This window comes from Lycium ferocissimum, chromosome 11 (assembly GCF_029784015.1).
Source record: "Lycium ferocissimum isolate CSIRO_LF1 chromosome 11, AGI_CSIRO_Lferr_CH_V1, whole genome shotgun sequence".
NCBI classification, from domain to species: Eukaryota; Viridiplantae; Streptophyta; class Magnoliopsida; order Solanales; family Solanaceae; genus Lycium; species Lycium ferocissimum.
The window spans coordinates 48,203,696-48,220,288 of NC_081352.1; the positions used below are offsets into that span (position 1 = coordinate 48,203,696).

The 16,593-nt window shown below is 35.7% G+C and overlaps 1 protein-coding gene across 1 annotated transcript; it reads left to right on the top strand.

Moving 5' to 3' along the window:
- Positions 1 to 6,637: 6,637 nt before the first annotated feature.
- LOC132036151 (SEC12-like protein 2) lies at positions 6,638 to 15,853 on the top strand. Its single transcript, XM_059426406.1, has 10 exons — positions 6,638 to 6,868; positions 7,907 to 8,001; positions 8,396 to 8,543; positions 11,377 to 11,468; positions 11,528 to 11,576; positions 12,232 to 12,322; positions 12,424 to 12,544; positions 14,824 to 14,940; positions 15,027 to 15,097; positions 15,558 to 15,853. The coding sequence occupies exons 1-10, from the start codon at positions 6,644 to 6,646 to the stop codon at positions 15,662 to 15,664; spliced, it is 1,116 nt and encodes a 371-aa protein (XP_059282389.1). The 5' UTR covers positions 6,638 to 6,643; the 3' UTR covers positions 15,665 to 15,853.
- The last annotated feature ends 740 nt before the right edge of the window (positions 15,854 to 16,593 follow it).

The following is a 16,593-nucleotide window of genomic DNA, read 5'->3' on the forward strand; positions in this document are numbered from 1 at the left end:
TTTTCTGCAAGTAGTTCGTCCTCCTCATTAGTAAAAAGTACCCGTGCTCTACCATCAACGAATTCATATTGTCGTGGTTCCAATCAAACCACCCGCTTTGTATTTGTAGCAGTTCGACCTCCAACCGAAGCAAAGATACGTAGTTTGTGGTAGTTTGGGAAATGGTGGGGTGTCACTCGAACCTAGACGAGGCCCAAATGGGGCACTCGGTGTTGTTTGGTTAGTAGCGTTGACAGGGATGGACATTGAAAGAGAGTCTTAGGCCACCGCCCAAGGTGACTAAGGGGAGCGCGTGTCGGGCGCGTTCTTTTGTTTTTGTACTTAGACGGGTTATTAATTAAACATATGAACACAATTTGATTGCCGGTATCCTAAAAATTTATCCAAGAGTATGGCCTGTTAAAACAATCAAATCAAGACATCTCTTCAATCTATTTTCATTATGGTTATACTTTAATTGTGTTCTTTTGCACAAAAAAAAAAAAAAAGGCTCTGTTTATTGATTAACTTCCTATCCAAATGCATAGTAGTCCATTTGCCATTTATCCAATATTTATCTTGTTTTTATGCCTTATCGGACAAGTTGGCTATGATCAACATTCAACAGTAGGATTTTGGCTTATCAATTTATCTTCTTTCTACATTATCTAAAAAAACATTTGTTTATCTTTAAAAAAAAATAGTTTGCTCGATAAAGCACCATAGAACTGTATGTTGCTAGATACAACTTATGTATATTTTTTTAAACAAGATCTAAAAATTGGTCTCTTGCTATTGAATACGAAAGTAATCAATCTCCTTGACAATTAATTATCCTCAATTAATTAACTATCTCTAAAACAAAGAATTAAGTCTTAACATAGTTATACTTAAATGATGTATCTAAAGTATATTTTCTTCACAAAATATAGAAATTGGTCTCTTGTTGCTGAATAAGAAAGTAATCGATATTCTTGACAATTGATCAACCTCGATTAACTATATCAAGTTTTTTTTAAAAAAAAAAAGTTTGAATATAGTCGTACTTAAAAATTGCCAAATTGGTCAATAATAAAACTCTACTACTACTTTCTCTTGTTAAAAAATAAATGTTCACTTTAACCTTTAGCAGACCATTTAAAAAAATACTAATTTTTAGGAAAAAATAGATATTTTGACTTAACTATCCTTAATTAAAATTTGCATATTACTATTAACTTAACACGTTGTAATTTGATCACTTAGCAATTAATAAGAGCATATCTGAAAATATAAATTAATTCATTCTTAACTACGTAAGTAGGCACTTATTTTAAACTAAAATAAAAAATTTAAGTGGACACTTATTTTGAACATGAGGGAGTAGTATGTATTCCCATTTTGCTTGGATAGTGAAAATTATTTCTGGCTTTCCGATTACTGGACATTACATACAAATTATTTAATTTTCAGAAACACATCTATCTGCAAAAAAAATATTTAAAATTAATTTAACTAAATCCAGAAGTAGTCCAATATCAAACAGAAATTTACTCAATAATGAAATTCCATTAATTCTGATCAAAGAAAGATGTGTACACTTCAAAACCCTCTGTTTGGATGGTTGTTTCCCGTGGTTTATTAATGTACAGTATGGTGTTGTATTGTATTGTACTATAGTAATGAACACAATGTTTGGATAGATTGTATCGTTTGTTGTGGTTTAATAACATTTGTGTTGTTTGGTTTGATTGTATGGTACTGTATAATAACTTGTAAGTTTACTAAAATACCCTTAACTCTTAATTAGAAATTAGTTTATATATATTAATAAAACTCAGGTAAAGAATAAAATAGGAACTTTAAAAAATAAATATATAGGTAGTGGGTGGTAGGGGTGGGCATGGTATGGTAGATACCGATACCATACCGAAAACGAAATTTTTTTTTCCGCAGTTTCGGTATTATGGTATTTGGTATGCATTTTTAAAAAGTTTGGTATTCGGTACGGTATGCGGTATTCATAAAGAAAATACCGAAATACCGAACACCATACCGAAGTATATAATTACATATACAATTCATATATCTTAATATTATAATACTAACAAATATATAAACTAATTATTAGAATACTAATTGTTTAAACGCTGGAACTTTGGCTACACTATCTTGATTTAAATGTCTTTTTTGTGTAATTGATTTACGAAGGGGATTGCTTGTACTTTCTTTTGAATATTTTTTACATGTTTAAGGTGTTTAGTATATAATAATTGAAACGTTTCTTAAGTAGTGGAAGTCATAATTCTCCACGATATGAGTAAATGTAAGTCGAAGTCAGACAAACTATGGTACCGATTTACCGTACCGTAAAATACCGAAATCGAACCTTAAAATACCGAACCATACCGAATTAATTTGGTACGGTAATGGTATAGTATTTTTAGAAATCGAAAACTAAAATTACCATACCGAAGTTTCAAATACCGTACCATGCCCACCCTTATTGGGTGGTTGTGGGATGAGGGTGGGTGGTAGGGTGGGGGGTGAGTGGTTGTGGGGGTGGGGGTGGGTGGTGGTGAGGGGTAGTGGGTGGGGGTAGTGTTACACCTTGGTAATTTCATGTTATTCGCATCGTGAATAGACTAACATAAGTCTAGGGTGTACATGAAGTCCCTATAAGTTTAAGAAGGATATTTGAAAATTTTAAGAGTATACCTTAAGATTCCAAAGGCATTTGAGGCAAAGGAAGTAAGTTCGTCGGAGAAAGTTAAGGTTGAGTCATGTTTTGGGAAATTTCGTATCATTTGAGTTATACATTGCTTAACATGACCTTGAGGAAGAGATATAGAGCCCCATGGATGGTTAATGAAGTTTTATACAAGTGCCAAGAAGGTTCCATAAGGATTGGAGGTCAAACGAATCAAAGAGAACATAATTTTGTGAAACCGGGAGATGCAGGGGCAGTGTGCGACCGTGTGCTGAGCTGCACACTGGTCGCCAACTCCCTATTTTGGGTGAGTTCACTGCCCAACATCATTTTTTGGCAGAGGAAGAGTGTGCAGCCGCACGTAGTGCAAGGCAAAGATACTCTTTGCACGTTGTGGTCGGGGGGGGGGTGATTTTGCCACCTTTTTAAATCCCAAACGACCCCAACCTCATTTCTAACTTTCCACACTTATTTCCCCACTTCTCTAGAGTCTTCCAAAGAGTTCTTGGAGGTTCTCAATAACTCTATACCTTTCCATATCATCCAAAGAGAGAATCAACATCAAAATCTCAAGGTAAATCCATGGAGAGTGATGGTTCTTGCTTCCTTTCAAGGTTGTGGTGAAATTGGTCTTGGAAAGAGAGTTGAGTAAGGTGAAATCCTACTACTCCAAGGTATGTTCTTCATCTTATTCTTATGTTTAAGTGATCTAAAGGTTTAGTACTCTTATTGAGGAGGAAATCTAAGGTAGAGAAGCCATAGATGTTGAGGCGAAGAAGATGACTATGGGTGAAGTTGAAAAGAGGATTTTTTGATGAATTTGGAATAGAATTGAATATAATTTCTTGATTATGATATTATGGATGTTATTATTGTTATTTGGGAGTTGTTTCATGATATAGTGGAAGTTGATGAAATAGGGGAAGTCTTTTAAATTCCGTTAGCTTTTTAGTTATTCTAGTTTGAGCTTAAGCACATTTTCAAGACTAATGTTGTACCAATCCTCTTGAATGTAGAGTTTGCAACTTTAGAGGAAAACATTTAGTCATTAAGAAGACGTGAAGGTATGTAAGGCTAACCCCCTTCTTTCAAAAGGCATGGTTCTTATGTTATACTTTCCTATATGTTATCCATATCATCCTTACTCCCAAAAAGCTAGAAGCTCACTTTCCTCAAGTTCTTATGATGCTAGGGATAGATATTTCCTATAATGATGATCCCATTCTAGAGATCCTAAAGTTTATGGTTTGATGCTATTACATAACTATTGAGCTCACTTCATGACATTCATGATTGCACCATCCTCAAGACGCTTACGATCATTCCACGTTTGGTGGTACCAAGCCTAAAGTCCTAGATGTTTTCATGAGATAATGGAGCGTACTAGATGATTCTTGATCCCATTCACGACAATTGGTGATGAAAATCAATAAGCTATATTGGGCTTTTGTTATTTAGGGCGTCAAGAACAAGCTCTTGTGAACCCAAGAATTGGTATGTGGACTTGTCTTCAAATTCAAGAAGCCCAAGGATGATTTCAAGCCCAAGAAGCTAAGTTAAAATTATTTCCTTCTTAAATTAGGATTAGTTGTTTTCCTTTTTCTAGTAGGTTTTACTTTCCCCTTTCCTTGTAGAATAGGGATTTTACTTTCTTTGTTTTTAGCTACTTCCTTTCTAGAGTAGAATAGGGATTTGTAGTCATCGAAGAGAGACCAGGCCTATATAAAGGGTTCTTATTCTTTGTTGAACACTATTCAAGTTTTTAGCATAAACCTAAATTTTGCAATAGAGTTATTTTCTCTATTTCTTGTTCTTTATCCTTGTTTTTGGTTCCAAGCAAGGTGGTGATAGTCTTTATCTTGTTTTCAATAGCGTGTGGTGTTTCTTTATCACGTAATTTGATTTCAAGTGGTGACTTGGGAACTTTGTTGGTTCTTGATCATTCAAGAGCGCGTTTCTTGATTAAAATTCGTTCTTATTCATACCCAGAACCTTAATTTTCTTTCCATCGTTCCGCCCTCAATATTTGCTTGTTTTAAACGGGTAACTAGTTATTTTCATAGTTCAGATCGTCATCTTTCACCTGGTTTTGAAATCAGCTAATTCCGAGACCTATAACCTGAGATACGTCCGTTTCTTGGATCTGCCCATCAAATCGCTTCAAGAACAAGATCCTGGTCGATTGGTTCTTTGTTAACTCGAAGAATCACATCAATTGGCCTCATCTTATGTTAATGGCTCCTCAAAGTGAAAGATGATGATAATGATGATTATGATAATGATTTCAACTCTAATAATGCCAAAGCTTAAGTTTTAATGTTCTTATGATACCATTGAGCTTGTTATAAGATTTCTAATTGTATTCATTATTGTTGATTTCATTTTATGTAATTGTTCCTTCAAGGCGAGATAAGGCATAACTCCGCTTGTGCGGTTCATTTGAGATGTACGAAATATCCTACTTCTAGAAATGATAGAACTTATGGCTTTCAAGACTCTTAAGATGATGTTGATGAAAGATCTCCGTAGAGATGATAGTGATGATGATGGAATATACCGAGCCTTGTTATGGCCGGGTAAGAATGTGACGAATATGATGTATATGATACTACTGAGCCTTGTTATGGCCGGGTACAAATATGATGTGACTGATACCGAGCTTATATGGCCGGGTACGATATCTAGTGCATGCATACCACTGCAGTTAGGTACGGATGTTACCGAGCCTTGTTATGGTCGGGTACGGGAATAACTAAACCTTACTATGGTCGGGTACGGATAATATCGAGCCTAGATGGCCGGGTACAGTGTTGTATAAGTACGTATGTGAACTATGAAATGCTTACTGCAGAAGAAAGAGTAAGTAAGCATGAGGAATGCCTCAAGAGGTATTATGAAACATATACGCTCCTTGTATCATAAATTATTCATTATGTATCTATCGTGTTACTATTCATGCCTTACATACTCAGTACATTATTTGTACTGACATCTTTTCTTTTGTGGACGCTGCGTTCATGCCCGCAGGTAGGTAGGGAGACAGGTTGGATCCATAGGAGCTTCATCAGCGGATTCTCAGGAGCACTCCACTTACTTCGGAGTTGCAGCTTTTGGGTACTATTCTTTTGTGCACAAGTTGGGCATGGCGAGATCCTGTCCCATCCTTATGACTTCCAGTGCTCCAGATAGAGGCTCGTAGACATGTACGGATAGTTAGAAGTTTCACGACCTTACTAGTCCATATCATTTTTGTAGCCTTGTAGGCTTGCATATATATATATATATATATGTTCATGAGATGAAGTTGATGATTATCGTGTGAATGAGTTTCATTGGGAGAATTTATATCTGTTCAGGTTGTGATAATTGAGAGTTAGATATGTAGTCCACCGAGATAGATGGGAAGAAGCATAATAGTCGGTGCTCGGTGGGTTAGCACCGGATACTCGTCATGGCCCTCTGATTGGGTCGTGACAGGTGGTGGAGGGGAAGCTAGTGTGAGGTGGGTGGTTGTAAGATGAGTGGTAGGGTGGGGTGGATGGTGGAGGGTGAGGTATAATGGAGAAATGAAATACGTAACTACGGAAAAATCACCAAATCCGGAGTTATAAAAATTAAAACTTTTCATAATTATATAACCATAAAATAAACCCCAAGTTTACAATATCATATTACATAATTTTAAAAATAATGAAAACAATCGTGGCTTCGTGCAAAACCATACATTAATGAACCGTGGCAAACCACCATCCGAACAGGGGGGGTTAAATTCACGCCCCAATTCCTTCAACCGCTCAGTGTGTAATTTAAACTGTGTCGAGAAGTCAAGTTGTCGTAGATTGGGTATCTAGGAGACACAATTGGCAAGCTCAAAGATCAAGATCATGTCATCTAATTCCTCGTTTGCGAAATTCATTTCACAAGCCAAACTCAAAACTTTAGTCTAGGGTTTATTACTTCCCATTCAATCCAAAAATGACGGATTCACCCAATTCAAAGAACTACGGCGTCCCAATTTACGGCGCTGGTTGGGTCCCCCAAAGCGCCGTCGAACCTCCGCCGGACAAATCATCGGAATCGGTACCGCCGGGAAGTTATGTTGTCCTTGCTGGAGGTGGCGGTGAAGGGAATAGCGGTATTCGTAACGCTCTCATTCTTGCCAAATTCCATTTTGACACTAATGTCCTCAGCGATCAACCTGTAAGTCATAAAACTTCTTTCTATTTATAAATCATTAAAATTGTAATAAATATAGTAGATATGAACCATAACTTTAAAAATTTGATCCAGTGTGCGCAACCCAAGGGTAGCGCCTGCTGGTTCCCTTGTCATAAAAACAATTCTAAAGATCTTAAGATTGAACCCATAGAATTTAAATTCTCGATCCGCCTATGATTATAGTCAACTAATTTCTTGAACTTTTGAACATGCATCATTGTTTGGTTTAGTGATTTATATGAATATTGTTTCCATTTTGTTGTCAATACTATTTCTTGGATATTTTCATCATAGATTTTTACTTCTATATTTATCCAACTTGTTTTGAAAAATATTTTTCTTGAGCCAAGGATCTATCGGGAACAACCTCTCTATGCCCCACTTGTTGTATCACACGGAGCATGTTGTCTTGTTTCCATTTTGAAACTTTTGAATATGTTTTGACGCTATTCTTTTTCAGTCAAGCTTCCACAAGAATATCAACTTTTGAGAAACCGAATCAATTAAATATTTTGAAATTTATACTTTTGATTTGATGAGTTCTTGATCAATCTAATCTTTCAATCATTAATTTAAATCTCCTTCAACAGCCACTAGTATGTTATGTGAGTCAAAATGAAGATCTTAAACTTTGTGCTGAGTGAAGTACTGCCATTATAAATTGAATTGGAGGAGTACATGATAAAACCACTTTTGGGCATCAAAATATATTTTGTCTTGGGAAATTTTTTGGTGAAGCCTAAATTCTGCTTGCTGAAGGATTAGAGGGCTTGGATGGGTTGATTACTATCTTTTTTATAAGAGCCTTAAATAATTAAGTACAGGAAGCATCAACATATCAGTGACCTTTTATGATTGGTCAATTAACTTTAATTCCATTGCTATGTATGCTCTTCACTTCTGTTTTTCTTGAAAAATTATAAAAACATGATACAGTTACCTAATTTTTTTTATTTTATAAAAACATGATACATTACATCTCCTTGAATCAGCTTGCTAAAAATATGTGCTTTGTTGAAGGTGGCTAGGTTAGGCACTGGTGGTGATCTGCCTTATAGGATGGCAGTACATCCAGGTGGAGAAGGTCTTATATGTTCATTGCCAAAAAGCTGCAGGTAAAGTTTGTGCAATGGGATTTGCTTTCAAGGCTTAGAGTACTGTTCATTTTGAGTATTCTTTTCTTTCTTTTCACTCCTCACTTTGTGACTTGTGAGTGGTGGCATGGGCTGAGGGGAGCGTAGAATCATAAAAGCATACAGTTACCAATAGAACATTTAGTGGCCCATGTAGTTAAGGCTGAAGTGATATCACTTGGCAGTACATCCAGGTCAAACCATCTACAACTTTTTGAAATTGATCAGTTCTATGATTATTCAATCCTCTATCTGGTTAGTTGCTTTAGCGAACTTAGTCCACAGCAGACCACTTGTAGTGTTTAAGCTTCGAACTCTTGCCTATACTTTCAGCGAGTAGCTTGCGTAAGCATCTAACAATGTGCTTCCTGTGTAGATGGTTTGACTGGGATTTTCAGAGAGATGAAAACCGCTCATTGGATCTGATATCATCTGAGAGAGTACTTGAGCCATTGCAAGATGTTGGTCAACAATTAGCGCTGACTTTTAACAATGAAGGTTCTTTACTTGCTGTCGGCGGTGAGGTAGATATCTTTCCTTAAACTATTTCAGGCTGAAATGAAAGTATGGTTGTTGGTTTCCATTGAAGGAAAACTGTTCAACAAGAAGGCACCACTGTTTTGTTCATTGTGTATATAATGTTTTAGAAGGCCAGTTTTATAAGATTCCGTTCTTGTATTTTGGTAAAAGATGGACATTTAAAAGCATAACCAGAAAATTCGGTCTTTGTTTATTTTACCCTCTAAAATATTCTTGTATGCTATGAGTTAGATTGTCTGTAAAGGAAAAGGAGGAGATAAGCTGAGTACGAATTATAGCACTACTAGTTTATATCACTAACTACACAAAAGAAACAATGGTGGTACACATGTTCTCCCTGCATTAAACTGTAAAGGTTGCAGATAGTGACCTGATTGAGAAAGGTTGCTGAAAGCGCTCTTTAAAGCGGGTTTGTTTTCCGCTCTGACCTTGTTCTGCCCCCAAGTTATAATTATATGTACAAGAGAAGGGACTAAACTCAGGATTATAGCCCAATTCTTTGGCATCAATCTTTAAGGGATAAAGATTTCTTCGGTCTTAGTAACGAGTATCTAGTGGCAATGTTTTGACTCACATTCTGGATCCCACGTTGGTACCTTACCTTTAGAAGCCATTTAATTCTTTGTTGTAAGAAAGATGTCAGAACAACTTTTAACTCTTTCAGAAATGATGAATTGCTGAAGGTAATTAGTACTCCCTCTGTCCCAATTTATGTAATACTTTTCTCAAGAGTTAATTTGACTAAACTTTGAAGCTAAATTGGATTAGCTTAACTCAATATTTAAGATTAAAATTTATATATTTGAAAGCTACATGAGAAGTACTATAAGTTGCAACCTAAGTTGCTTGAACTCGGGTGTGTGTAATAGACACGGATGCGGATCCAAGGGTCGGATTCGGCAAAATCTACATTTTATAATCCGGGGGTACCGATCGGGGTATGGATACGGGTGCTGGGATTCGGCTAAAAAATTCAAAACTATAAAACTAGAGCTGTAAAGATATTCTAAATTTTGAGAAATATTCTGTGGAGAACTTACATGTACGTTATAGAATTCAATTTTCACTCTCCAAGATGGGCGTTAAAAAACATGAATTAATTTTCAAAAAACAACATGCTAATAATTAATTTAGAAATTATCCCTATTTCTATAAGAAAGAAAACACTTATAAATAGCAAATACTGACCAAGAGGAAAAGCTAAAAAGGATTGAAGATATGCCATTTCCCATGTCTTAAATCTGTTTTATCTCAACCCCCTGTCAAAGTATCCGATGGGATTGACCGAATGCCGCATCCGCACCCGTGTCGTGTCGTCACGGGTGCAGCAGCAAAAATGCAGAGTCCGCGCAGCTTAGGTTGCAACTTTTCTCATATCAATTTGGTTAAAAATAGTGTTATCAAAAGCGCAAAAAAGCTCTAAGGTCAGCTAGGGCTTTAAGCGCAAAGCGCAATTAAAGCATGGGCTTTAATCAAAAAATATGCAATGGTGCAAAAATACAAATATATATATATATATATGTCAGTCCAAGACTAATGAGAATAAGCATCGATAACAAATATATGGACAAAGAAATTGTATAAAAACACTATGATAAAGTGAAATATCAATTATCTAGTGTCACTTCTTCAAGAGAGGCTCATTGGCAAGGAAAGTATGTCTTAGAGCCTTGATGATGACACTGAAGCGCACATAAAGCGAGGTGAAGCGTTCAACATGTTTTGAGCCTCGCTTTAGGGCTTAAGTGCGCCTTTGACAACACTGGTTAAAAAGTACATCTTAAAATGTTGGTCATAATTTATGCAGTTTGAATCCTGGTAAGCGAAAAGTATCACATAAAGTGGGACAGAGGGAGTAGCAAAGTAAAAGAAAAATTTTAAACAAGTCTTTTTCCATTTTAAGAATTTTCTTAGTATCTCTTCATAGTGCACAGTTTAAGGAGAAGGCCTTAGATGCTAATAGATAACTAAAGGAGGGAATATACTTTTGTCAGGCAATATGAACTTCCATGCTAGTCTTTTCCGACCACTGTCTCATTCTACGTTTGCTGCTTCTTTTTGACTCTTTGGAGTTAAAAAAAAAAAAAAAAGGCTTTTGGAATTAACAGAAGTTATCAGCCTTTTTGTGAGTGTGACGGAAGTTTATACATCATCCATCCATGACTATCTAACTGCCACTAATGTGTGGATGGACATTTAAGATCAGCTTCTATTTGATGAAGCATTTAAGATCAGTTTATTCTAGCTGTAATATGAGCCTGCAGAACAATGATGACCATAATACTCAGTGGTTGTGAGCTGTCTATGGTGCCGTACATTAACGGGTAAAGAGTAGGTTAACCAAGAAATGAATCATTCAATCAATCAACTACGCTGTGACATACCAAATAGTTGGGGAGGATAATGAGTAAAAAAATTCAAAAGTATAACTTACAAAGCAAATATAGGATTTGTTCTGTTGCTCTAATAAAGCGAAAAAAAAGAAGAAAAATTATTCTAATCCTCTATGCTGAACTTTACAACTTGGCTTTGATGGTGTACTTTTAGGTAAAACAATCATAATGAAAGGCTATCATTCATCATTCCTTATGTTTTGCCAAATTTGATTTGGAGAGTATTTATTACATCTAGTTTTGGATTGAGGCATGATTGATTTGTTAGATCAAGGAGGCAGCTTCGCTTCTTTCTTGCTGTCCTTGTAGTAAAAAAAATAATCAAAAAATCAAAAGAAAAAAAGAGTTAAACTTGGAATTACATCACCTTGTTTGTGCAGGTAAATTATAATTATCTTGATTATTGAATTTTGGTGCAGTACAGGATGGCAAGTTGAGGGTTTACAAGTGGCCTAGCATGGAAAATATTCTTGATCAGGATAATGCTCATGCTTCTGTGAAGGATCTAGACTTCAGGTCCATAGTATTGAATTTCAACTTATAGTTTTTATGCTGTTTTCGGTTAATATTCAAAGTGGCCCTTGCCGAATTTGGGATGTCTCAAAATCAAAATCTGCACTAAAGGCAATGTGTTTATGGGTTGGGCTCAGAGGGGTTTCGACTCAAATGTTTTCGGTTATATATGCACTTTTCTTGTATCATGTATCTTATAAGTTTGTGGTGTGTTCAATATGAAGGGAAATATTTTCGGTTTTCTCGAAAATATTCCACGAAAATTGCATATTTTCTGTCCGTGGAAGTGTATTTCTAGAAAATATTTTCCAAAAAAATATTTTCTAGAAAATAGACCCTTCAAAAAAAATCTGTTGGGGGTTGGGATCATGACTTTTTAGTCCAAAATTCAAAATCTGTAATGCTTCTTTATTACCTCAGATGAAGGATAATGTAAGAATATCTTTGAATGTCCTTTAAATGGTGGAAGATGCTCAGTGTGTTGTGTTCCACTTTTTCCCTACCAAAAGAACAGACCAAAGTGATGTCAAATTCTGATTTCATTGACACTAGACAACCCAAAAAGCGGAGTAGTTTCATTTTTAAATGTTTTGTTTCTCCTGTCAATTGGCTTTGTATAAACTGGCTCTCTTTTATACGTGGATTCTTACTTTTTAATAAGATAAGAGTAGTTACATGTGGATTCTTATGTACTCCCAATCTGAGGAAGTTGTGTGGGCATATACCCCAATCTTTCTCTTTGTTGCTTTAGTAATCTGACCTGAAGCGCCTTCTGTACCAGGATGAGATTTTTGGCTCTTGTAGATTCTCACCAATTAATGATGAGAATCAGGTTCTATACATCATCACAATGCGAGGTGGATATGCTATACTGGAAATTTATCTGAATTACTTATTTTTAAATAGTGCTTCACTTGGCGTGAATGAAGAATTAACCCTGTATTTTATATTTGCAAAGATCAAGGTGGAAGCATTTCGAAGTGGAGTACTACTACGTGGAAGAGGATAAAATCAAAGCGTGTTGTTCGTGATCCTATTTGTGCCTTCAATGTTTCACCCAACGGAAAGCTTCTGGCAGTGTAAGACTAGTTTTTTGGTTTCTCTTCCACGAATGTCTATAAACACGTATCTCATTGCACCACTGAACTTCCCATATAGCTGAACATTCTTAAAGAAGTCCATTTATACAATTTGCTAAACTTAGTGCTGCCTTTCAAAGAGTTTGAGCATTTGCCTACAAAAACAGTTTTTTTTTAATTTTTAATTTTTTTTTTTTTTTTTTTAAAATTATAATCTAAGAGGAGAAAAGTAGCTAGTTGACTTGTCCCAACTCCCAAAGGGGGTGGTGGAGAGGTTGACGCATAGATATAGCATACCTGGAGATTCCAGGTTCGAAGCTAAGCTACAATTAGTGGCTGTAGGACCGTGCTAAAAATTTGTCATATAGTGTATTTTATTATATATAGTTTAATTAGGTGAGTTCACAGTTCGGTGAAAAACAAATCAAACTGATTAATTAAGAAAATCGACACTTTTTTGGTTTAGTTTGGTTTGATTTTAAATTTTAAAAGGTTGGTACATATTAGGATCGATCTTTCTTTTCGTTGTTGAATCTCTCTTTGATTAAGCACCGGGTGGTCTTTTGATTTTAAATTTTCCCGCAAGTGCAACGGTTGGGCCCTCGAAATTGTTTGCACCCGGGGGTTTCGAACTTGAGACCTTGAAAGGGAGCACCCCAAGGCTCAAGTCAATTGCTTTTCCCCTGAGGGTTTTGAATCTCTCTTTGATTAAACAATATGTGATATTCTGAATCCTCATTGGTAATTTTCGCCATAATAAATCAAATATTGGCTACTCCATTTTTTCTGTTTCTTTTCAAGAAACGTTAATAGTGTTAGATGCTGTATTTATTGTTGTAATATGAAATTAATGAATTTAGTTTGTAAATAAAGTGTTATTTACATTAGAACAAGATTAATAGATTGATAATGGGAGCTAAAATTACAAGAAAGAATAACATTTTTTGGTAAATAATAGATTTTATTATCAAATGGATTTATGTGCAGATCGAAAAAGAACAGTTGAGAGTTGAACAAACCACCCATTCACTTTTGCCTAAAACTCCAAGTTATCCACTTCTGCCAAAAACGGAAATCCATGTTTGTAGTCTTATAAACATTTACCTAAATCTAGTCTCAGCCTTATTCGTCGAGCAAATAAAAAATAATAAAGTGACTCGTCTTTATCAGATTACTCATAGAGTTAAAAAAACAATTGATGTTCTTTGGTCTTGTCATCAAAATCAGATTAGAAAAAGTAATCTAGCAAAGTAGGCTTCAACACTGCAGTGTGATTGTATCTTTGAAAAGAGATTCTTATGTAGAGGTGGGAGTTGGAGATTGACTCAAAATTTGAGCATTTGGAAAAAACAGAAAACTTGAATCGATTTATTAAAATGTCTTGAGGTGTGTGTTAAACATGCAGTAAAAGATCGAATCACTGAACAAAAGAAACCTGCAGAAGTTAGCTAACAAAGCCAACCTATAGGGTGAAAGAGAGAAATTACATGGCAGTAAGAAACCCAAGATATTACCACGTGTAAAAGCTGACGCACAACTAAAACATGTCATAATTTTAGCATCACGTGTCCTCCAAGTATTTTGTACTGCATAAGGACAAAATAGTAAAATACGTGTAGAACGTTATAGAGCAGCTAGAGTAACATATGTCTGGCAACCAGTGAGAACCAAAAGTGCAGACTAATTTAACCAAAAGCCCTCCTAAGTAGGACGGGCGCAAGTTCCTCTCTTTCCAGCTTCTATGTTAGTAGTAATAATAATTAGTGTGGGTCCACCTGCTAACCTTGCTTGCAGGTTTACTGGACCCCACCTGTGCTTGTGGGTTGTAGGAGACTGCCTGGTGGATTAGTCGACGTGTGCACAAACTAGCCTGGACACCAACATCAGTAAAAAATAAGTGGCTGATTGAGTTTTGATGGAACGTATTATGAAGATGCTTGCTCTTGTATGATTAGGTCTGTATCATTGAAGAAAGCTACCAAATTTCAGAGTAAATGTCAAATTGTTAGCTTGTTTCTTAAGAGACATCATAAAATTGTTTCCGCGAGACTATGGAATCGATTTCAGGTTCTCCAGCTGATATGTTTAAGAACAACTTACATTTAGGTTGTAAAAATTTCAGTGGATTTTCCACAAGTTCATATCATGCATGATGATCCGCATGAAACTACCATCATCCTGTCGACATCTTATAATACTGAATAGTTGAAGTAATAACGATGTGGCATAGAATATGTTCTTGGTAACTTAAAAGTTGCCTGTTTCACTTTCTTTTGCAGAGGAACAATTGAGGGAGATGTTCTGATAGCGTCTTCCAACAATTTTCAAGTGCAAAATGTGGTAAAGAAGGCTCATCTTGGTCTTGTAACAACATTGAAGTTCTCAGAAGATTCGAGGTCCTAAATGCTTTTCATGCTCCTGTTAGTAACTGTAAAAGCCTGCAGGCAACACAAACAGTTCTAAACTTTTTGCTTTTTTTCAGGGCTTTGCTTTCTGCCTCCATGGATTCAAGAGTGAGAGTGACAATTATAAAGGACGAAGAGAAGAAAAGTGGTGAGTATTTAATTTGCATATCAATATCAGGAACATGATGATGGAGAGTAGCTAGTTTATGTGGGGTGGTTGCTAGAGGTAGCCAGCCGAGTCCCAAAAGAGAGCCTAACATTTGTAGTTTGTAAGCTTCTATTGTTGATCCTGATTAGTTTAGTTTTAACTCGACCGTCATGTAAGAAAAAAAGTTGATATTGCTGATGACATGAACTAGTAGGAAACAACTGCAAATATATGTGGTAGAAATAGTCTTTGTTAGCATTTCAGTTGATTTATGTTTGGTCAGGTCATTTGTACCTGCATTAATCTGGATACATTTTGTCCAACTGGTGAGTGTGTGTGTGTGTATATATATAGCGTTAGATCTCTTTCTAGTCTTGCCATCAAGTGTCATGCTTTGCGCATGCATAATCGACCATTGCTATGGTAATTATGTCATTAAACATATTGTTTACATTTGCAGGTCTGAGCTTGTGGATCATTATACTCGTTCTTTTGATTGCAATTGCTGTATATTACGCAGCAAGCAACAGGATTCTTCCATTGGAGCTAAACTCTTTATTAAAATGATGAGCTTTACCCAAAGTAATGTTATAGGTGAAATGATATTTGTGACATTTTCTAAGGTTTGTCTCTAGAACAGTAGGCTTCAAGTTAATAGATCTCTGGTGTTTTTAGTGTGCTTCAAGTGTTAAGACAGTTTAAATACAACTTGTCCTTCATTATATTCTCACTGTATAAAACAAGCTGTTGATTGGGTGTACTCTTCCATCTTGCAATTTTATTTGGCAGATTAATTACTTAAAATTGTAGGTTTTTCCTCCAACCCCTCTTTTACCTTCAGATCATATCAGAAGGGCTCACAATCTTTCAAATCGAGAATATTTAGTTTGAAATCAAAAGGAGTATTTGGAGCTGAAATTGTAAAAGAGGTTCAAATTGTGTTTTGGATATATTTTACTTGTAAATTGGAACATCATTGGTTCGCTTGAAATATTTCTCAAACAAATTTTAATTTCAAATAGTTTATTACAAGTTGAAGTTGGAAAAATCCTTCTAATTTGTGAACGAGACGTTGATTTGCAAACGAGAAACATAATTGATTTTCGAAATAAAGAAAACTCTTGTGGTTACTTTAAAATAATTTGCAGAAACAAGTATTTGTTGCACACCAATTCAGTTTTTCAACATCATATTCAGAAACAATATTTTCCCCAACATAGACGAAAAAATATAATCACTTTTTTTTTTTTTTTTTGTTCCCCACCCGGTGATTGATGCCGCATTGGAGTCCAATTTTATCCGAATTCGCGCCGCGTAGGGCTCATTCGAGAGAGGCGCTCTCTATTAAGGATTTTTCCATACCAAGGGATCGAACTCGAGACCTCTGATTAAGGGAGGAACAACTCCATCCGCTGCACCGCATCTTTTGGCGGTAAGAAATTATCTCCTGAACTTACATGGGTCGAGTATTTTCCTTTCTTGTAAAACACATATAA

Excerpts from the sequence above, each read along its gene's own strand:
- LOC132036151 (XM_059426406.1), top strand. The coding sequence starts at position 6,644 with ATGACGGATTCACCCAATTCAAAGAACTACGGCGTCCCAATTTACGGC. Across the intron at positions 8,002-8,395 it reads TCATTGCCAAAAAGCTGCAG|ATGGTTTGACTGGGATTTTC; the intron begins GTAAAGTTTGTG and ends CTTCCTGTGTAG. Across the intron at positions 15,098-15,557 it reads GGACGAAGAGAAGAAAAGTG|GTCTGAGCTTGTGGATCATT; the intron begins GTGAGTATTTAA and ends TTACATTTGCAG.